General features: G+C 35.5%; 1 protein-coding gene and 1 long non-coding RNA gene across 2 annotated transcripts; both read right to left on the bottom strand.

The window, feature by feature from the left end:
• Positions 1-6188: 6188 nt before the first annotated feature.
• Positions 6189-7831, bottom strand: LOC121990426 (peroxidase 11-like). Its single transcript, XM_042544559.1, has 4 exons — positions 7502-7831; positions 7156-7347; positions 6848-7013; positions 6189-6673 (listed from the first exon to the last, which is right to left on the bottom strand). Exons 1-4 carry the CDS (start codon positions 7733-7735, stop codon positions 6258-6260), a joined length of 1008 nt encoding a protein of 335 aa, XP_042400493.1. The 5' UTR covers positions 7736-7831; the 3' UTR covers positions 6189-6257.
• A 7993-nt stretch (positions 7832-15824) lies between these two features.
• LOC121990427 lies at positions 15825-18153 on the bottom strand. Its single transcript, XR_006114594.1, has 2 exons — positions 17900-18153; positions 15825-16023 (listed from the first exon to the last, which is right to left on the bottom strand). It is a non-coding gene; the product is annotated as an uncharacterized LOC121990427 (long non-coding RNA).
• Positions 18154-23602: the final 5449 nt, after the last annotated feature.

Genomic DNA, 23602 nt, shown 5'->3' on the forward strand with positions numbered 1-23602 from the left:
TGCTGAGACATATTTGTCCTGCACACACACACAAACAAAAGTAAGAAATCCCAAGACTTTGTCTTGGATTAATAGTGCGGTATTAAGAAAAAAATATCTAAAACTAAATTAGTGTTGCACCAATTCAAATTAATTGCGACGAGAAGATTTCCAAAAAGGTAATGATACCAGTTTGGAATATAGGGAGAAACTGAAAACCGAAAAAGGAAATAGAAAAGAATTTCACCCCCTGTCTGATTGGTGGTGCACCAAATCAGAGCGGTACTTGCTCTGATACCACTTGTTAGATCGTGTAATTCAATAGAGGGGGGGGTGAATATTGATTGGAAAATTGTAGAGTAAGCAGCGGAAAAAACGAAAATAGAACAATGCTAACACGAACCTTTTTACTTGGTTTGGAGCCTTGGTCAACTTCTACTCCAGGGCCCGCACTCGTTGAGTGCTTTCGTTGGCCAATTCACTGGTAATTCGAATAATTATTTTTCAATTGAAAGTACAGTTGCTTTTAAAAAAATACCGACAACCAAAAAGGAATAAGAACGAGGCGCGTTGTCGAAGGAGCTTTCGCAGTGTCGCAGGAGCGTAGCACGACAGGGCAAACGTTGGAAGATCTTGATGTTCGTTTTTCTTTGCTCCAGACCTCACCCTCCTTATATAGGAGGCTCGGGGCACCCTGATCCCTTCTGAGTGCCTAGAGTGTGGCGTAGCTCGTCCACACATGAAACTCCACGTGGCGACGCGGCTAGGGATAATTTTTGCATCTCGAGCGCCCGGATCCCTTCTGGGCGCTCGAACCTTTACTTTTTCAGCAACCTGCAAAAAAAATTAGTCCGAGACAAAATGCAAAACTACCCTGCAAAATAAAGTGTTAGCACAGTTAAGTTTATAAGAGTAATAAAAGTAGTAATTAGATTCCGTCTCCTCGAGACCAGAATCTAGTCACGATCTCAACTTAGATTTTCGAAACAGATCTAAGTTGGATCGACGCCTAATGTTCCCTTCCCGAGGACGTGTCCTCATAGTCACTCCCCTCCAGTGACTTACCTCAACTTACCTGCCAGACGTCTGGTCAACCCTTCGACCCGTCTGGACTTCGTGCCAGCTATCTGATCGTCCCTTTGACCTGGCTGTACTTCGTGTCAAACGTCTCGTCAGTCTGTCGATCCGTTTGGGGTTTGTGCTAGCTATCTGGTCGGCCCGTTGACCTAGCTAGACTTCGTGCCAGACGTCAGGTCAACCCGTCGATCTGTCTGGGCTTCTCCTGTACACTTCGTAGAAGTGTTAGATCAATATGAAACTAACTTAACCTACTTTGTTATTCATCAAAACCGAGTTAGACTGTTAGTGCTAACCACACCAACAATAATAATTTAGATTATTAATTTTCTTTCACTATTTGTTTATCAAAATAAAAAATTAAAAATACGCATATGGAAATCCAACACTATCATCATGCCTTTAAGGAGAACCTCCCCCTCAAAGCATGCTCCAATTGCTATCGTTGTACCAATAATGATTTGGAGTTTCTAAGCCTTTAGGAAATCTCAAAATTGAAGTCATGAGATTTAAAATTCAACCTTAAATCTAAACCTCCTCCTTAATACTAAATTAGTCTCCTTTAACCATTCCTTTGTTATTTCTATCAAGAAAATTATCCTTAAATACTTATCCAAGTATTGCATAGGGTTAGGAATAGTTTAAGTACCTAAATTTAGCTTAATTGACTGAAATAAACTTATCTTAACAAAAATAGAAGCATCCAAGCAATTGGTATCAACTACCAATCGATTACTACCCATGTCAATCGATAGGCGTGATCTACCAATCGATTACAACACATATCAATCGATTGGTAACAATCCATTGGTGTTTCTAATTTTTCAATTTAATTTTAGACCAAATTTTAGAAATATATAAATAATTTATAATTTTTAAAAAATCATGAAATTTCATGTAGACATTACTTATGCCACAAACTATCATGAAAAAAAAATAGTTTTATATGAAAATACATCTTATTTTCAAAGAATGATACAAATTGAAAACCATTAAAAATTTCAATATTTAACTCTTAACTAACTAATCAATGATAAGTTCTATCAACAAATATGCTTTACTAAGGTGTTTCAAAATGATTTTGAAGTGATTTTCAAAGATAATTTCCAACCATGATATTTGAGCTAAATGCACATGACTTGTACATTTGCCTTCCTCATGATTGGACTTCATAAAATTCATATATTTTGATGAAACTAAATTCCAATAGATGCACTAAATCAACATCTTAAGTTTTGCTCATCTTTCTAACCTCTCATCTATATCTAATGTGTCTCAATTATACAAATCATCTTATGATCTTGTGAGATGTAAAAATTGATTTTCCCTAAATTGAGAGATCATACATTTCTATCTAGGTATTTTAAATTTGATCATCCTATCTAAGATGTCAATTAATGTCATTGTCCTTAATTACAAGGATTAAAAATAATGCATGACAATTATTATGACATACATCATAATACATACTTTCAAAAGAAAGATCACCATAAATAATGATGTGTGTATAACATGACATATAATATTTTTTTTAAAATAATATGAATGTATGATATGATATCAAGGCATGTGATAGGGCCCATAAAATATGACAATTATAGCACAAAGAAAATATTTATATTTTCATCTAAGTTCCATCCTTTAACCATTATCCCAAGAGAAGCATAAGTTGCCCCATCTTCCTAGAAAATACCAAAATTTCCAACTTGGCATTCATTTGAATTCTATCCTATTTGTGCTAATTTGGTTAAGCTCAAAACTTCAAGTTTCTTATTAGTATATTTCACACTCTTTAAGAGTGAAAATCAACTTCTTATTTTCAAGATGTTATAGTACCTTGAAAATATCCTAAAGTGTCAACTTCATCATGGTTGAGTTGACTATCCTTCCAATTTGAGTTAACACACTCTAAATCCATTTAGTATGAAAAGATCACACTCTTAGGAACCCAATACCTATTGATGCTCCTTGGGTGTACTAGGTACTCTCTATGGATAACTTCTCTAGATATCTCCCTGATGATCTTCCTAGGCTTCTTGAAGCCTTAGTTATTCTAGTCTTCTCAAAGTCAACTCTAGAGATAACTTTCCTTGTAACCTTGATTTGACTCATACACTTAGGGTTAGTTTTATAGCTATATGGAATTCTATGATACGATGATACATTCTCCTTAACTTTAGGTTTGTATCTCAAACCTTTCTTGCCATTGAATGACTCTTGTTTTCCTAAACTTAGGTTTTATTTTTTAGACCCTTTGACATTATTTGTCATTTCTCTAGGGTATTCTCTAATTTTTTAAGTTTTGATTTCAAAACTTGATTTTCAATTCTTATATCCTCAAACTTATATTTCCCATGATTGCCTTGAATATTTTTCTCTTTAGGCATATATTTAACTTGCCTAGAGTTCTTAGCTAAATCATTTTCTATTTTTCTATTCTTAAGTAAAGTTATTCTAGCATGATATGATGCATAGTTTTCCTTAGAATTATCATGCTTCATATTTTCATGCTTAATAACACTAAAATGATAACATTTATTTCTAACATGTTCTTTATCATGACATAAGGAAATACCATTAACTAATAGTACCTTAGATTTATTTTTAGAAGCTCCTATTTGATTTGAGCTTCCTCCTTTATTTTTACTTTGAAGCCTCCTCTTTGGATATTGATTTTGATAGTATTCTTTGTGATTGCATAAGAAGCACACAATATGCTCTTTGCCCTTTCATATCAAGATTTCGGTCTCTTTTGATTTTTCCTTTGCCCTTGGTGCCATTTGAACTTTTATGTGGGACTCATATAATATCCCTTCTCCCTACACTTAAAGTATCCTATATGATTTTTATTTTTGTTATTTGAAATTGATATACCTTCATAATTTGTGTTATCTTGACTTGTAGAAGTGGAGCACGATTCTTCTCCACTGGTCCCTGATGTCGAAACATCTTCTTGTTCCAGTATCAATGGCCTCTCCCCCCTCAATTCTAAGGTGAATGCTTCTTTAATTTCATCTTTGGATGTTAAGCACTTCTCAGCCTTTGAATTCTCATGTTCTTGATTTAAAAAGTCTCCCTTTTTAAATTTGTTTTTGCTTGGCATTGAGGAGGGATGTTTATAGAGCTTAGCTAATTTACTTCATAGCTCACTTGCACCCTGTAATTGCCTATCTTACACAAAATATTGTTAGATAAAATATTTATTAATAATATAATTTAGTTATCTTGTCATTTGCCTCAGATCTCTTGACTTGCTCTTCAGTCTACTTACTCTTCCGAAAAGGTTCTCCCCTTTTGTTTATAGGAGCTTTAAATCCTTCCATTAGAGCAAACCATTATTCTATATCCATCATTAAGAAATTCTCTATTCTTGGCTTCCAAAGATCAAAGCCTCCTAATACGAAGGACACCTAGGATGGAGCTGCCCGAATGTCATATTCGAATCCATCTTGGGAATCCATTTTGAAGTTAAGCTCCTTTGATGATAAGTCCTTGACTTGTTGAAATTTAGAGCTATTCTTTTCTTCTCTAGTTCTTTGCTCCTTTCAGTGATTAGTCTAGTGAAGAGCAATCTCACTCTGATACCACTTGTTAAGACATGTATGAGGTAGAGGAGGGGAGGTGAATAGCTCGCTTGGCTTCTTTAAACTTGAACTTGCAGTGAAAACCTGAAGCACTGTTAACACCTTGATTTACTTGGTATCCACCTCTTTGAGGTGACTAATGAAAGGGTTCAACTTTTTCTCACAATATCCACTATGAAAACCTCCTTCTCGGAATTCTTCCAGAGGTGGAGAAATCTCATATAATCTTGAACACAAGAAATACAACAAGAAAACAAATACAAAATACAATCGAACATGACTTCACAATATTGAATCTTGCTTTGCTTGCTCTTCTTTTTACTTTGGATTGCCTCTTGTTCGATTGAAAATGCATCACCACTTCTTCCTCAACCCTCCAAGAACTGGTAGCTTCAAACCATCGTGAAACCCCTTTTTCTAGAGTTTCTCTTGGGCTAAAAAATGTCTCACAATCAATTGGCCTTTTCCCAATCGATTATCATGTAGGATTCAACCATTCAAACCTATCTTTTTTGTCTGACCAATCAATTGGAGAGTCATACCAATTGATTGATAGCTTCCCAATCGATTGAGTCAATCGATTCTGAAGACTTCTATTTTCAACAGAAAATACTCCTAGTTGATTATCCTAATCAATTGACTATGCTGAATCGATTGCCCCAATTCATTCAGCACCTTTCTATTTTCTCGTGAAAACTGCCCAATCGATTACTCTAATCGATTGCCCTAATCGATTCCTACTCCTTCTGTTCTCACGTAATGATACCTTTAATTGATTATCTTAATCGATAGATCTATTGTCCTAGTTAATTCAATACCCTTATGTGCTTCGCGAAAATATCTCTAAATCGATTACACCAATTAATTGTTTTGGGCCAATCGATCACACTAATTGATTGCTCAACCCTTAAGTCATTCGTGACTTATTGAGACCTCTCATTGTCTAGCATTTGGTCAACCTTGACTTGCAAGAGTTTCTTCACCAAGTGTCCGATCAACTTTTGACCTACTTAGACTTTTTCCTTGCCTAGCCCCACAAGGACTTCCATTGCCCAGTTCCCAATTAGGTCTTTCACTGCTTAGTCCCACTTGAATTTTCATTGCCTAGTTCCCAACTAGGACTTCTACTACCTAACTTTTAGTTAATACTTTCTGTTGTCTAACTTTCAGTTAGGACTTTTTATTGCCTAATTTCTAGTTAAGACTTTCTGTTGTCTTAACCTCCAGTTAAAATTTTTCGTTGTCTAATTTCATTAAGGACTTTACTAATCAAATATCCAATCCTCTTTTGATTTACTTAACTTCTCTCATATATATATTATCAAATATTGAAATTCATATTTGAACCAATTCAAACTTAATCCATCTTCATGAAAATCACCAACGCATTATAAAGGAAAATAACAATAAATGATTGATTATAATACACATGTGTATCCATATGCCTCGTAGACAAATTCTGTTTACGGTCTGGTGCAATTATATATATAATCATAATCTATCCAATAATCTCTCACACTATTCAACTTTATTTCGGAGCACCGAATATGTAAATTTGAATGAGCTTTTCGCACGTGTATAACATATATAGTATTAAGTAATTAATATAAAGACCAATTAGATGTTTATAAATCTGCAGTTTTTCCTCACTTCTCCTCCTTGAGGATTGGTGATGTTGCCCATCTTGACCATTCCGTCGGCGAAGTCCTTGAAGAAGAGGGCGGCGTCAGCCCAATACTTGTCGACGATTCGCGATGTCTGAAAGCCGAGGAGGCTGGAGTACATCTCCTGGTCGGAGCTCAGCACGCCGGATCCCTGCACCAACGTCTCGAAGAAGGCGTTGTCAAACACGGTGGGGGAGTAGTAGTCCATGCCGGAGACGTTGTCGTCGCCTCCATCAGCCGGGCACACATCCTTGAGCTTGGCGAGGTTGGCCTGTGACGATGGTTCGTTCTTGGAGGTCAGCTGGAAGTCGCCGCCGTAGATGCGCTCCCGGAAGTTGACGCACCGCGACATGCCCACCGTGTGTGACCCTGCATTAATTACATCCGTGCATTTTTTTTAAACAAAAATAATAATAATAATAATAATTTTGCATTTATTAGAATATTGTTCATGCATCATCAAGGGGATGGATGGATCAAACTGCCATCAGCACTAGCTATTGATATGTCGATTGTTCTTGTTCTAGCTAGCTAGGAACATACCTACGAGGGCAACCATATCAGTGACAGAGAGTCCTTTCTCCAGGAATTTGGCGATCAAGGTGGCGAGAGGTTGTTGAGGAGTTGGGATATCTGAGTTTGCTAAATCCACGCTTGCAGTTTTAGAGTCCAACCTTCCCACTGGCACATCCCAATAGGGCCCTCCAACCTGCAAATTAAAATTCTCACGCATCAACTTTTTCTTCTTCTTTTGTTTTTTTTTTTAAATTCGTTTTGAAAATGCAATAATCAATTAGCAGCTGATCATCCATGAAAAATCATTAAGTATACGATCAGTTAAAATATTATACCAGAATGGTGGCATCTCTCGCTGCTATCGCAAGGACATCGGCGCAGGAGACAACTCCTGGACACGCGGCTTCTAACTTTTCCTTGATCTTGTCCACCAACTCAAAGCCTTGAATAGAGTTCACGTTTTGGTCGGCATGCTTCTCTCCTATCAATGTCGCGGTGTCGTCGAGCAATACTGATCCGTCACACCCCTAAAATTAATATACATATCAATCAATGCATTTGATTAATTACTGATATATCCTCTCAATCTCATATATTAATTTTAGCTAGCTTGTTATAATTATACAGCTCAATATGCTAATTAAGAAGTTTTCATTGCATCTAACTGTCGTCTGTACTGACCTGAACAAAACAATCGTGGAAATGAAGACGGATCATGAATGCAGCATTACGAGGATTGGTCTTCACCGCGCAGTCCATCTCAGATCGCACGATGTCCTGTGCTGTTGGGCATGTCTTCGAGTAGTAGCTCAAGCTCAATCGAGAAGGATCTTGTGCTCGTGAGAGGAGGAAGGCCTCCCCGATCAGTACTAGAGCTACGAAAATCGAACAAGTGAGTGAGTTGAAAATACTCATGCTTGCCCTTGCTAGTTCTGTGCTTTTCTGATCACACGGTGTGGTTGATGGTGAGAATTAATGCAAATTGATCTGCATGGTTTTATATCTTGCATGGAGTATGTCGGAAGGTGAATCAACTGCTTGAAGAGGAGGCGTGCATGCATGGAGTTAAAAGGGGGATCAACTAATATTAAGGGTTGGTAGGAACTAGGAAAAGCTTTAAAGCCTAAAATTTGATTGGTTAGGTAGCATATGGTTAACCAATATCATGGAAGTCAAGCTATTAGGTAATCAAATATGTTTGACTGTTTAATCGCTAGTTTTTATTAAAAATAATGAATTAGGACAACGCAAGCTATAGAAATAGAAGAGCAATAAGATATTCAAGGAAACCTTTGATTTGAGATATCCTGTATGTATTTAATTAACTTGATAGCTAGTGTTGTACGTATTATCAAATTCCCAACGTAACAAGCTTAGTAGATACGTAGCTTATGGTATAGTAATAGATTTTGATTTTGACATCTTGTACAAGTACTTGATTTGTGTATACTCCTAGTCTGGCCTTGTTGTTTTTAAATAATCCCTAGATTGATACTTTCAGACTATTTCTGTCGAGTGAATTGATCATTGTGGTGTTGTTGTGAGATGCTATACAATGCAGTTATTTTTAGCAAATTGTAGGTGTTAAGGTGGTCTTTGTTAGAGTTGCAATACATCATGTACTAACTAGAGAATGCATTTATAGCAAGATCTAGTTATTATCAATCTCTAAAGTACAATAGAAAATCGAAGCAATAGCTCATAAATGGCTGACCTGAATCCATCACAAAGGTGAATGCTTCTTACTTGCCATCGGAGTTCCTGCTAGTGCGGAATAATCTTCTATAGGAGTGGGCGGCGGTAATCATTAGCTCTCTCTCGATGAGGGAGAGAAGATGTTGAAAAGGCTCTTGAACATGCCCTAATTCATGAGCATCTTTCTTTATGTATCAAACTCATCCTATAGAGACTATCTACCTTAAAGTCTATCCATCATTAACAGTCCATCAATATTAATGAATCGAGTTATTGGATCTACACATTAAATCTACATCCATTTAATCCAAATACTCTTTATATACATTGAAGCATTAGATCACTTAAATAAATTTAGTTACTTTGATGACAATTAGTTGTATGTGTTAATCAAGTGTAAGCTCATTTTATGGAGAAAAAAAGGAGAGAGAAAGTGTGATAGGATTTTAATATACCTTAAAGTTTATTCTTTCATGAGCATCTTTCTCATTATATGGACTCAATTGGATTTAATCCACTCATGTTGACTTAATCCTACAATCTTGCAGTTGGGCTCGACCTTGTGAAGGTTTTGGTTCCTCGATGATTGCGTAATTATAAGAATAAAATTGGTGAGTCGAGATGAACATCGCTTGGAAGGCACAGAGTTGAACGTATCCATCCTAATGTTGTCATGATTCTCATAAAAGGCTCTGACTCTAGGGATTCTCAATGCAAACCCTTCGACACTCAAGTTGATCGAGTTCAAAGAAGAGAACTCAATGTGAGGGTTTCCCAATGCAATGAGAGAAACTACTTTTATACTATCGAAAGATGGGCATGACCCAATTGGTAGGCATATATAATAAGGGGGTGTTTGGTTCTTTCCTAGGAATAGGAATCAGAATGGGAATCATTGTATTGTGGAATGAGAATGGGTATTAGCATGGATATCACTCTTAAAAGCAATGTTTGTTTAGTTGCATATTTTTTATTGGAATAAATCAAAATTTCCTTTTTTACCCTTAAAAGAAAATAAGAGAAAAAAGATGAATGTGAGAGAAAAATATGATGAGAGAAAATGATGAGAGAGAAAGTATGATGTGAAAGAATGAAGAGAGAGAAAGTGTGATGAGAGAATGAGAAAAGAGAGTGTGATAGGAGAGAGTATGATGAGAGAAGATGAGAGAGAAAATATGACGTGAGAGAAAGTATGATGGGAGAGGATGAAGAGAGAGAAAATGTAATGAGAAAAAATGAGGAGAGAGTGTGTGATGAGAGAGATTGAGGAGAGAGAAAGTATGGTGAGAGAGAAAGTGTGATGAGAAAAAAAGAGAACAGTAAGTGTGATGGGAGAGATTGAGGAGAGAGAAAGTATGATGAAGGAAAAAGTATGCCGAGAGAGAAAGTGTGTTGAGGAAAAAAAGGAAGGAGTGTGACAAGAGATACTGAGGAGAGAGAAAGTGTGATGAGAGTGAAAGTGTGATGAGAAAAAAAGAGAAAGAGAGTATCATGGGAGAGATTGAGGAGAGAGAAAGTATAATGAGAAAAAAAGAAGGAAGAGAGTGCGATGGAAGGGATTGAGGAGAGAGAAAGTACGATCAGAGAGAAAGTATAATGAGAAAAAAAGGAAAGAGAGTGTGATAGGAGAGACTAAGGAGAGAGAAAGTGTGATAAAATGATGAGAGAGAAAATATTATGAGAGAGAACAAGGAGAGAGAAGTGATATGAAAGAAAAAATAAATAAATATATTTTGATATTTAATATTAAGGGAGAAAATTTTAGTTTTAGGTGAAGTGTATTTTTGAAATAAGAGAATATTTTGATTGATGAAAATAGGGTAATGACTCATTGAAGAGAAGGTATATGGGAATGAGTTATAACCCAATTTCAAGGATTCATTCCCTTATTTATATTCCTATTCCTATAATCCAAACATTAACAATGACAATCAATAATTCTCATTCTCATTCCTCACTCCTATTATATTCCCCTAAACCAAACATCCCCTAACTATAAACTTGGATTGGCCTTGCCGCAGTGCTCTTTGTGGTAGACAGTCGTATGATCCAGTTTTGCCCAGGAATGGAACGACAAAGCTTCTATTTGGATTTGGTCCACGCATTAAATATGACAAAATGGTTTGATGTCATATACATTACATCGTCATTAATGCTTGATCAACAAGGTATACCTCTAGGTAGTGTTTGAAAAAACATCTTAGGCGGCGATCTAAGCGTTGTGTGATGGTAGACCGCGTCGAAAATCAGCCAGGCAGATGACCTAGGTGGTTGGGCTGCCTAGGCAATCCTCGGCGGGCTTCGGCGGCTATCGCGGGCTTCCGCAGACTCGGCGGGCCTAGGTATTTTAGGCGTAGTTTAGGTTTTTTAATACTAAATCGGATTTGTCGAGGCGCTTCATCTTCTTTCATCGTCGACTCTTCGCCTTCTCTCATCGTGACTTGCTTCCGGTAAGTTTTTATTTTTTGTTTCTATTAATTTTTTTTTGTTTCTCATGATTCGTCGTTGCGGCAACTCTCCGACAACGCCGGGCGCATCTGGCAACGCTTCTGGCGGCACCGAAGGCTTCCCGCGAGATGCCGGTGGCGTCCACGCGACAACGCGACGACGCGTTTTTTTTTTCTGTTTTGTAATTTTTTTATTTAATAAATTAAAACAATTCCTAACTGGGATAAGTTCAATAATAGGGTTCATAAAACCTAATTAAATTATGATCCCAATTAAATATATTTAAAATTTAAATTTTTTATAATAAATATTATTAATTTATATAAAACAAATTTAAATATATAAAATTATATATAAAATTCTAATAAACATAATTAATTTATATAAATCTGATTATATATATAAATAATATATTTATTTTTTAAATAAATATTATTAAATATTAATTTGTATAAATCATATTTATAAATTTTATATATTATTAATTTATACTAATCAGATTTATAAATATTAAAATTTTAAAAATTCTAATAAATATTATTAATTTATATAAATCAGTTTTAAAAATATAAAAATCAAATTAAAATTTTAAAAATTCCAATAAATATTATTAATTTATATATAAAACAGATTTTAAAATATAAAAAATATATTTTAATTTTAATTTTTTAAAACAAATTTCTAATAAATTTTATTAATTAGATTAAGATATATAAAAAAGATTCTTAGACTTGTTAATGTTATATTTCATTATTTTGTATCGTATGGTATAATACTATAATTAAATTTTATTATCATGTTATGTTGTTATATATAATTTTTTCAGGTTATCTGTTATCATAATGGCAAGCAATCCATCTTCGACAGCATCTGTCACTCAACCCGAATCCAGGATTCTTAGAAAAAAGTCAAATGTCATTGGATGGACGTTTGAGATATTGATTGATCCTAAGAACCTCAACAAAATTAAATGTAAGTTATGTGGAAAAACAATGTTAGGGAAAGTGTATAGGATAAAGCAACACATTGGAAATATACCTGGAAATGTATCTGGTTGTCGAAAAGCATCTCAAGAAGATAAAAATAAGTACAAACAGACTATTTTAAAAGGCAAGAACAGAAAGAAGAACAAAATAATGGAATAACAAATTCGTAGAGCAGAGGTAGCTATTTCTCTAGACGAAGAAGAAGGTCTTGAAATTGAAGGGATGAATGGAATTAAAAAAAACCTCTTCCACTTGACCCTATGGATAGATATGCATCGACAATTGCTCTAGAAAATGCAGACTCTAGTGGAAGTAAAGTGCTTCGCCAAAAAAATATAAATGAGACTCTTTTCAAAGAGAGAACTCAACAAGTTCAACAATATGTTGGGAGATGGATTTATGAAAATGGAATCTTATTCAATGATGTTGATAATGATAGCTTCAAGCAACTAATGGAGGCAGTGAGTCAATTTAGACCAGGATTCAAGCCTCCAACTCAATATTAACTTAGGGAGTCACTGTTGAAAGCCGAAGTTGAAAAAACAAAACAATTGCTGAAGAAACATGAAGAAGAATGGATGCTCGATCATGACAAATGCATAGAGTGATAGAAAAAGAAGACACATCTTAAATTTGTGTGTTAATTGCAAGGAGTGTACTACATTTTTAGAGTCTAAGGAGTCTTCAGACGAGGCGCATACAGCTGAACTTAGTTTTGAGTATGTTGACAAGTGTGTTGAACAAGTAGGAGCTCAGAATATTGTTCAGATTATAACAGACAATGCCGCCAACAATATGGCTGCAGCTAAATTGATGAGAGAAAAGTGACTTGGGATTTTTTGGAGTTCATGTGCAACTCACAAGGTTAATCTCATGCTTGAAAGTATTGGCAAACTTCCACAATATAAAAAGGTTATTGAGCAATCCAAGTCTTTTACCATTTTCATCTATGCTCACCATAAGAGTTTGTCATTGATGAGAAGTTTCACGAAGAAGAGAGACATAGTCCGACTAGGAGTTACCATATTTACATCAAATTTTCTCACATTGCAAAGTTTGATTGAAAAAAAAGCTAGTTTAAGGGTCATGTTTACAAGTGATATGTGGGAGAAATGTAATGGTCAAAAACAAACAAAGAAAAATTGACTTACTCTACAGTGATGAGCATGAGTTTTTTGGAATAGTGTGACACTTTGTTTGAAAATATTTGCTCCTTTGGTAAGAGTTCTTCGATTGGTAGATGAAGATAGAAAGCCATCGATAGGGTTTCTATATGGGGAGCTTCTTCAAGCTAAAGAAAATATCAAGGTGACTCTAAACAACGTGGAATTAAATTATCAGCCTATCATAGTCATTATTGAGTCAAAAATGAAGGACAGACTTGATACATCATTGCATACCATTACTTGTTTTGTTGAATCCTTATTTTTACTATAAAGATAGTTCTATTGCTCTTCATGAGGAGGTCGCGACGGGGATTTTTGAATGCATGGAAACTTTGCATGCCAATGAGTTAGATCTATAAGATACAATTATTAACAAGAAATTTCCAAAATATAGAGATAAGACTGGGTTATTTGGAAAAAAATATTAGCAACAAAAGCATGTGAAAAAAATGATGATACATTTGATCCATGCGCATGGTGAAGTACATACGGTGCTCACACACCTAACTTGCTAAGGGTGCCATTGAGGATACTTTCATTAACTACAAGTTCATCTGGGTGTGAAAGAAATTAGAGTACATTTGAAGGAGTAAGTTTTAAACTTTCAGTCTTTAATTAAATTAGCTATAATTTTTAACGTCTATACTCTATATTCAAGTACTAACTATAATATTTACTTTCTCTGTTTTTTTTAGATTCATACAAAGAAAAGAAATAGGTTGGATGCCAACAGGTTGAATAATCTAATATTTGTCCAATTTAATGCTAGATTGTTGAACAAACAAAAAAGAGAAAAAGAAAGAAATGTCGATGTCCTTCTTGCAAAAGATGCTTCAAATGCACAAGATTGGATTGTGGATGGTGGGGAAGATGATGAAATTGAACTAGGTTCCGGGCTCACTTGGCAAATGATTGATGAAGCAAGTGGAGCAGATGAAAATCTACAACCCCGAAGAAGCTCTAAAGTGAGAGAACTTCATGAAGATGATTTTGCATCCGAAGAAGAAGAGGACGATCACAATAATGATATTGAGTTTATGTCCGATGAAGAACAAGTTATTGAAAATTATGGAGAAGAAAAAGTAGAATAAATATGAGTCTATGAGATATTATTAGTTGTGTAATTTTGAACTCATTTTGTTAAGACATGATTTATGTTATTCAACTATTATATTTTTCTTAGTGGTTACTGGTTTACAATGATGTAATCTTGAATTGAACTATTGCTACTATTTTCTAATATTTTCCACCACTAAAGTTGTTTTAGCTTATCAAGGTTTTAAAATTCGAATTGGATATATGTTCTACTATTTGCTACATAATTATGATAACTTACTGCATGTTCTACTGTTCAACTGTTTCTTTTATTCGTATTTACTGAGTCTAGTATATTTCCTTTGCACAAAAATGTTAGTTTTCCTTTATAGTTTTTCATTTTTTGATATTGGAAAGTATGCATTTATTTCAACATACATAGTTAGATCTCTATTGCTATGAAATTGTTTAAGACAACATTTAGATTTACATATAACATTGTCCACAGTCCACATAAAACAAGGGATACTGAGGAATTCACCTAGCGACGCCTAGTCCCCGCCTAGGCGCTAGGCGCTGATCTACCGCCCGACTAGTGCTTAGCGAATTTTAGAACCTTACTTTTAAGGTTTAAGGTTGCAGTCCTCTTTGATCAAAAGAGTGTTCCTATTCATTACTCTTTAAGGGCCGAGTCGATGGGATTTAATTGGATGAAGAGGTCCCATGTCAGTTGGGGTCCAGGGACCATGACTCCACCACCTAACTTGACTTGAGGGGGGATCATGTTCTTCCCTAGTCCAATCGATTATCCAACATAAGGCTAAGTTATCAGCTATTATATTACAATAGATGAAGAGTTGGAAAAAGAAAATAATAATAATTGGACCAACAGATGGAAGCCTATATATTCGTACAGTATCCATATCAACTATCCTATCCAAAGATTATATCCTAAATTTTAGATAAAATTACTAAAAAATCTTTACATCAATTACCCTCTTGTTCAATAATTTTTGATTTGATGAATAATGATTTTCTAAATTTAAAAAATAAAATCTCTATTTTAAAAATAAAAAATATTTTTTTTCAACCTTTCTCTTTAACTCATTCTTTTCAAACTCTCTTTTTCACTCATTCATTTCAATCTCTCTCCTTTCACTCATTCCATAAATATAATCATAAAAAATCATAAAATAATAGAAGAAAGAGAAGAAAATAATAATAATTTGAAGTGTATAGTGAAAAATAATTATCTAAATTTAATAAAGTAAGTTATTTACTCTAAATTTTAGATATAGAGATAGGACAACTGATATGGATATTCTTAACATTTGGATACAGTGTGAAATTATCTTAAATCTGAGAATGATACCTAAACTCAAAATTGTTGCACCAAAACAAGGATCATAAAGTGTCTTGGCAAGCCTCAGGCCATAGTGCAACGTTAAAGCGCTCAAGCAATTTCCAAGCACTCTTGGTTCGAATCCCAACTTCAGCATATTAAAAGGCATTTTCTTTCAATGGGATAAAAAATCTGGGACGTTGGTTATTGGACGAGGAGCCGCTCACACTTCCAGACTTGCCTGGTGGGGGATCAGGCTGTGCGCCTCCAAGACTAGTTGGACCGAATGTCAAACACCTGAATTATAAAAAAAATAAATAAAGTGCCTAGGCAAACATTAGAAGCTCAACTTTTCATTATACTATTAATGATCATGTGTGCCAATGGAGACTAAACACAGATATGTGGAGGAATGCACATGTTACATGTGTTTTTTTTCAATAGAACTAAAAACAGCCATACAGGAGCTTGGATTTTATCATTGTTCTGGTGTCGGAATTCTAAGTCCATCAAACCACTCTGCTCTTTGATCTGCAAGATCAAACAGAAACTAGTAGTTAGACTTAGATATACTGGGTGAAATTGACATTAATCAGTATAGCTGATTAGAGAGTTGGGACTCATTGCTTGTTGTTATTATATATCCAAGAATATTATGTCAGATGAGTGTCTTAACGTAGTTACTAATGCATGTCATTTGTCCTCTCCAAAGAAGGCTTTCTGCATCTATTCCGATACGAGAGAATGTTAACCACTTTAATATGATAAGATAGTTTAATTTCCATGTTTAGCAAAAATGTAAAACACCTAAATCTGGTAACATTTCAGCACAATTTTAAACTTTAAGGGTGAGTAGATGCATGTGATCTTTGGAGTTTGTTAAGGATACTAAAAATATAGCAACTCTTGCCCAGTAATTGAAGTGTTTTATATCAGTGTTAATCCAATTAAATGTAACATAGTATTAGACTAAGAGGTTTTGCTTCCATTTCAATTTGTCCAAATGTCGAGCTTAAGCCAATTAGTCTAAGTCCTGCGACACAGAATGAGGGAGTCTTAAGGAAAAAAAAAGGTTGATATTGATCTTTTCGTAATAGGATTAATAGCTGAAACTTAGTGACAGTCAAAAGAGTAGTGCAATGTAGGATCGCTTTTTCATAATGTCATTCTACCGAGGGGTTCAATTGAAATTGTATAATTACATCAATGAATAGGTGGGCTACAGTATCATATTTGCTTACATGGTTCTCTAAAAGAGTATGAACAGCTTATAAAGGAGATATATCAGCTCCACTTTGCACAAGGAGATGGAGTGACTATTTGGCGATGGTGCTATATGTTAGGTTGGATCAAAAAAAATTTAGATATCTCCATAATGACATGATATTGTCCACTTTGAGACTAAACCCTAATGATTTTGCTCTTAGACTCTCCCCAAAAGACCTCATGCCAATGGAGATATTTTTCTCTTATAAACCCATGATATCTTTCCCATGTGTTTTCAATGTGGAACTATATTTGTAACCTTACAACCCCAACATGCTCCTCTCTAGAAGGGGAACTCAAAGCAATTGGATAACACAACTTTTTAGGAGATGCTAATCATCTGGCTGATGGTAAATGCATATCACTAACACAATGTTTGCAACCAACGTAGGGAGGGTTGCTTCAACAACAGACATTGAAGCAATCATGGAGCTAGCAATGATGTGGATTTGGAGTGTGTCGAACAAAAGGAATAGTCTGTTTTTTTTCGAGTAACTGGTTGATTCGAACTGGTTTACAAATATTAGAGTATGTCAAGCTTCTTAAATGAGTTATACGCATGTACCAAAACCTCCATTCCTTCTAACATTTCGACCACCAAAATGAATCACCAAAAAGTTACTTCAGGAGAAACAATTTGAAATAGATAAGAATCAGGTTAAAATGACCTTGGAATAAGATCGATGGAGTACCAAATTCCACTTCTTTTATAACATGTTCTATACAATGGAATGCCTAATGTACTGTTGTAGCAATCCTTTTGGATAAGAACCAAGTTAATTGACCTCGGAATAAGATCGATAGAGTACCAAATTCTATTTTTTATTTTTTTAACATGTTCAACACAACCACCGAATGTAAGTGTACTGTTGTAGCAATCCTTTTGGTCTAGGTTATCAAAGCTGAATCATAAATTAGCATCAATTCCAACAAAGAACTGAACTCGATACGATAATACGTTTGCTATGAAAAACATAAGGCTTAAATGCGGAACAAATTTTGGTCTTCAACCCATTCGGCATAATTACTAGATCCAAAGCAGAAATCTCAAAAAAAAAATCTGATAATCGCAGACCAAATTCACGAAAACGTAAACCCACAAGAAGCAATTACGAACCATCATAAAGGGTTCGGGAGGTACCTATCAACCGAATGAAAAGGAGGCACGCGGAATCAGGGCTAAAGGGGGAGCGCCTTGGCGTTGTGGATGAAGGCGGCGGAGCAGAGAACAGCGGCGACGAAGGCGAAGATCACGAAAGCAAACGCGAGGGAGATCCCGGCGAGCGTTAGATCCATCGTTAGGAGGAGGAGACGTAGAAGGATCGCCATTGCTTTGCTTCCTTCCTATTCTCATGCGCCGCTGGAGAAGACGATACACATGGAGCAGATTATAGTCGGATCAAAACGACCACGTGGCATGCGACTTGTACAAATATTGATATCATATCTTCAATTAAAAAAAATCTAAAAATAAGTAAAAATACAGGTGTCAATAGAACAAATTTTTTTTTAAAAAAAATAATAAAGTGTATGCTAATGGAAATACACGTATTCTCCATTTTCGATAATTTACAAATTCCGAATTTACCAACAAAAAGGACCAAATGGCGAAGTTAAATATGTGATATTCCTATTCCACCCCTCCCATCAAACTTTCTTTTCCTGAGAGTAGACCCTCTGATCCACAATTCCTAATTTTCTTCTGATTCCTTTCGTAATTTGCAAGTTAGATCGTGGTCGGAATTTGATCAAAATTGACTACGATCTCCCTTGAATTAACCTGCTCACCTATGTTATAATTTGGGTCAAGGCAGGCGGCCGAAGACTACCGACGGTGGGTGACTATATGGCATCGAAAAAGAGGCGGCCTACCCATTGTCGACGGCCTCCAGCCGTTTACCTCGACTTAAACTATAACTTGGATGGAAATCTAAACCCAGGGGAAATCGCAACTAATTTTGGCTGGATTCCAGTTGCGATCCAATATGCAAATTATGGAAGGGACCAAGAGGGGTCAGGGATTGCGGACTAGAGGATTTGTACTCCCTTTCCCCACCCCATTTTCTAAGGTATCTGAACCATATTTTTATTTGAAAATGATTTCTGTGATTCGGATACACGTGATGTCACCCTCTCTCTCCATACATACCTCTTTCGGTTTTTATAAATACGACACCATCACGAACCTCCTTTGCTTACCATACCTCCTCCTACAGTTTGGCAAGATTACAAAAGAGTAATTAGAGCAGGAGTATTGTCGTAAGGGTTCCAAGAGGCGACTTCAAAGGACAACAACATTCAAGAACAACGTCGTTGAAGAACATCATCGTTGAAGGACCAATTTCAAGCAAGAGTAAAATTGGTAGAAGAAGACAGATAAAAATTTAGCGATGTACGTATCAATTTATTATTGTAAAATTAGGTTGTAGTATAAAAAAATATTATACACTTTTGTAGCAAAAGGTGATTACAAAAATCATGTTTATGGTATCAATGGATGTGTGAGGAATAATTATGGAATAACACTTTCAATATGGTATCCTCCATTACTCAATTGGTTTACGAGGTGCTCCACTGTGATGCTAGATTGTACCTAGCTCTTGGTCATCCACGTTCGACTGATATGGTAAGTACCAACACGTTAGGCTTGATATGCGATCATATTAGGCCCACTTTGTTCCTAGATCAAACTTTAGTTTGATACTATGTCTACCTTTTCCTCGTTTAATCCCTTGTAATGATTAGGAGTTTGCATAAATCCAAATACTCTAGATCCATCAATGGATTTTGATTAAAATTTACTGATAGACCTAGACATGTTTGATTGCACTCATTTGAAGTCTTTTGAGTTTTTGGTATTGCAAGGACTCAAATGGTGCTATCCTTTACTTATTTAGGGCTCTCAGAGTTGCTCCAATGTTATAATATTTTTCAGCTTGAATGTGGGTCTAATATGATCTCATATCATGCCCACATTAAGCCTGATATTATCCTATATCAGGCTCATCTTGAGCCTGATATGGGATCATATCAAACACACTTTGATCCTCGGTTACAACTTTAGTTTTACACCATAGCTACCTTATTCTCACTCAACCCTTCCTAGTGGTTACCATTTTGCAAAAATATAAAGACCCTAGGTCCATCAGTGGGATTCTATCAAAACCACTGATAAATTATAAAAATTTAGTATGTACACCATATCTATCGTTACATACTCTTTGAATTACAGCACCACTTGATTATGTAGTTGTAACTTTACTAACTTAGTTTGTAATTTATTTTTCAGGACGATCATATTATTGAAGAAATTCTCTCTGAGATATGGAATACGCTTGATGCAAATTCTACCATTCGACATGAAGTTAATATAGTAGAATTATCCAGAACTAATATTCCATCATCTTCTGAGTATAGTAGTGTGAAAACCATAATAGAAATACAAGCAATTTTTTATTTGATCTAAATGAAGATGTAAGTATCCTAGAAGATGAGGTTCTAAATCCTTGTATAACATTTGTTGAATACTTTGAGCCTACTTGGAGTGAAGAGTAAGAGCATTATATCTGGATCGCAGAGGAATTATAATGCAATATAGATGTACAAGAATTCTTAGTTGATGATATGTAGATTGAACAATATGAATTTCCCCCAAAGCAGTACAATGACGTAGAGGAGGAGTTCCTAATAGTTGATGATTCATATATTCTGAATTCTCAATTGCTACAAAGGTCAATTGGAGAGGCAATATATGAGCATAAATTTTTTGTTGGACAAATTTTTTATCTCGACAAGAGTTCAAGAATGCACCTGTGAAATATATCATTGTTAAATATATGAGTTATAACCTAGTTAACACCTGGGAAAATAGAGTTAAAGTAGTCTGCTTCAATTAACCATATACATAGAAAGTAGTTACCCGGGGATGTAGAGTTTACTATTACGAAATATGTACAGGAAATCAATGTGACACCATTAGGGAAAGTGCTGATCATCAAATATGCTCTTCCTCATTTGTAGCTTCTTTTGTTGAAGAACAATTTATTTCTAATGAATAGTACAAATCAAGTATAATTATATCAGATATAAAATCTAGGTTTAGAGTGTAGGTTTAGAGTGAACATATCATACAGAAAAGTATGCATAGCCCGGGAAAAAGTGATGAAGAGAGTCATTTGAGATTTTGACCAGACATATAGAGATCTTCCACTATATCTGCATGAGTTTAGAGTCAAAGATCCTGAAATCTATGTGGCTCTACACAGGAATGGTAACAATCAGTTCCAACATTATTTTTAGGGGTTTGGAGCTTATAAAAGAGTATTCAAATCTTATCTATGCAAACTGATCAGAATTAATGTTACACATCTAAGAGGGAAGTATCTTGGTGTGTTATTGATGGCTACAATAATCGATGGTAATGACAATGTTGGTAATGACAATGTCTTCCCATTAGACTTTGGAATCACTAAAGTAAAATGTGGGTCTACATGTAAGTGATTTTTAGATCATGCGAAAGTATTCTTTATTGTTGATGCACAGTCAATGAGCATAGTATTAGATAGACATGCGGTATTATATCAGCAGTTAGGAAAGTCTATCCAACTGCCCATCATGTTTTTTGTTGCCATCACATGTCTTGCAATATGGTAACAGATACTGCAAGTACGTCAGCTTTAGGCTTATTTTGGGTAGCAACACGAGCAAACACAATACTCCAATATGATCTCATATTACAATCCATGCTTAAAAAATATCCAGTTACCCTTAAGTGGATTTAGAATATTGACCCTAAAAGATGGGCTAATGCACACTTTAGTGGGAGAAGGTATACAATGCTAACTACTAATTGTGTAGAGAGTTTAAATACTTTGTTCAAGCATACGCGTGAACTTCTCATAAATAGGTTAATTGATAATATTAGAAGAAAAGTAGCTCAATGGTTCTTTATCATAGGGAGAAAGTCTCAAAATGGTATGTTTCTTTGACATCTCATGCTACCAAAGAAATGGATTTAAGGAGAGAGAAAGCTAGACCATATAAAGTTCACCCCTACTTCAATTTGAAATAAAAGTAGAGACATACATTGTTGTCTCATACATTGTTGATTTGGAAAGAAAATATTGTAGTTGCGGGGAGTTTCAAATTTTTGTACCACTTTGCTCACATGCTATTGTCGTCATCATTCACTCGAACATGAATTCACTTCCTTATTGTGAGCATTATTTTCATTCATAAAATTGGAATGCTACATACATGGATTGTATTTACCCTTGTCGAAGTAAAGAATTTTGGCGGCATAAACAATATTATAATTTTATGTTCCCGTAGCCTTGTGTAGCATTGTAGGCGAAAAAAAGGCACAGATCAAGTCAAAACATAACAGGAAGGTAAAAAATAAATGCAGTCACTGCAAACAACTGAGTCATAATCGAAAGACTTGTAGAATGTCGTTAACCCCTAGTTCTTGACTTACTAGTATATGTATACAGGAATATAATGCTTGATTTATATTTTTATAAGCAGAAGGAGTGGATTCATATATTTTGTATGTAGTACATCCATAGTGTTGTAAGCAAAATAGTTGTGTAGAGTAATGTTACTTTTATATCTTTGTATATAGTATTTGTTGTTTAATACAGTGTTATCTATGATATGAGAAATGTACACTAATCCTAGCAAGATAGAACTAATACTTCACACCATATCTAGGTTCTACAAACTAAAAACTTGCTAGCGGTCGCATTTTTTTTCAGAAATTCAAATAGACTAGGTCTAACAGTGTGTTTCAACTCTCCAGGGTGTGCTTGGAAGTTTCAAATAGTCTTGTAAATTTATTTTTAACTCTAACTAAGTTATGGCTTAAACAAAATGAGTGTTGTTGTATTTGTAAATTAAAATTTAATAGGGTGTGATGTTCATTGAAATCCATCAGGAGCATTGTTCTGTGCCAACTGGCATGTCACAAGAACTTCATCGATAGTAGTTAGAACTAAGTTTTAATATTATATCTAACTTCTCCTCGATCAACCCTTCCTAACGATTGTGAATTTATAGAAATCCAAATATCCTAGGTCCATCATGTTGGTGCGGGAAGCATCCGACGATCGGACCTAAGTTTTGATAATGGAAGAGGGTTCAAAGTTAAGGTTATTTGTTATCTAACGTATTTGAATGAGTTTGCAGGAAAGTCCTAAGCGTACTTAGGCAAAAGTCCAAGCTGCGGTTAGGCAGGTGGAAAATCCTAGGGGGTGGTAACCCTAGGTCCTAGGGGGTGGTAACCTTAGGTGAAAAGTCTTGGTGGGTCGAGAGGTTGGGACAAAAGTCCTAGAGTCGGGGACTCTAGGTGAAAAGTCTTGGTGTCGCGAACTAGGTGGAAGACTGGACGAGTCATGGAGTGGATGTCCAGTAGAAAGTCTTAGAGCCTCGGGTGCTGAGCAAAAGTCCAGTTGCTCTGGAGGATCGGTTTGGCAACAGGTAAACTCTCCTAAGTGGAGTAGATGAGGGTGCGTTCCCCGGTGAGGGAACAGTAGGCGTCAGTTTGACCTAGGGTTTTTGGTTGGAAATCCAAAGTTAGAATCGGACAGTCTGAAGACTGTCAAATATTTTATTTATCATGCCTATATTATGCTAACTTTGTTTTGCAGGGTATGGTTGGTTTTTTGGACTAACATATTTTGCAGGAAGCGAATCGGATATGATTGCCTCAGATGAACAGTACCCGAGACGCCCTCCATGGAGCTTAAGGGCACCTCAGGCACCCTCGTTGATAGTTCCGCAGTAAAGGCGCAAGGGCGCCTCCATGGAGCTTGGAGGCGCCCTGAATGCTGGGCAGAGGGTGCCC

This window comes from Zingiber officinale, chromosome 6B (genome assembly GCF_018446385.1).
Source record: "Zingiber officinale cultivar Zhangliang chromosome 6B, Zo_v1.1, whole genome shotgun sequence".
Lineage (NCBI taxonomy): Eukaryota > Viridiplantae > Streptophyta > Magnoliopsida > Zingiberales > Zingiberaceae > Zingiber > Zingiber officinale.

Coding starts and splice junctions, on each gene's coding strand:
- LOC121990426 (XM_042544559.1), bottom strand. CDS start 7,735: ATGAGTATTTTCAACTCACTCACTTGTTCGATTTTCGTAGCTCTAGTA. Junction 7,014..7,155: donor CGAGAGATGCCACCATTCTG/GTATAATATTTT, acceptor TTTAATTTGCAG/GTTGGAGGGCCCTATTGGGA. Junction 6,674..6,847: donor TGATATGGTTGCCCTCGTAG/GTATGTTCCTAG, acceptor TAATTAATGCAG/GGTCACACACGGTGGGCATG.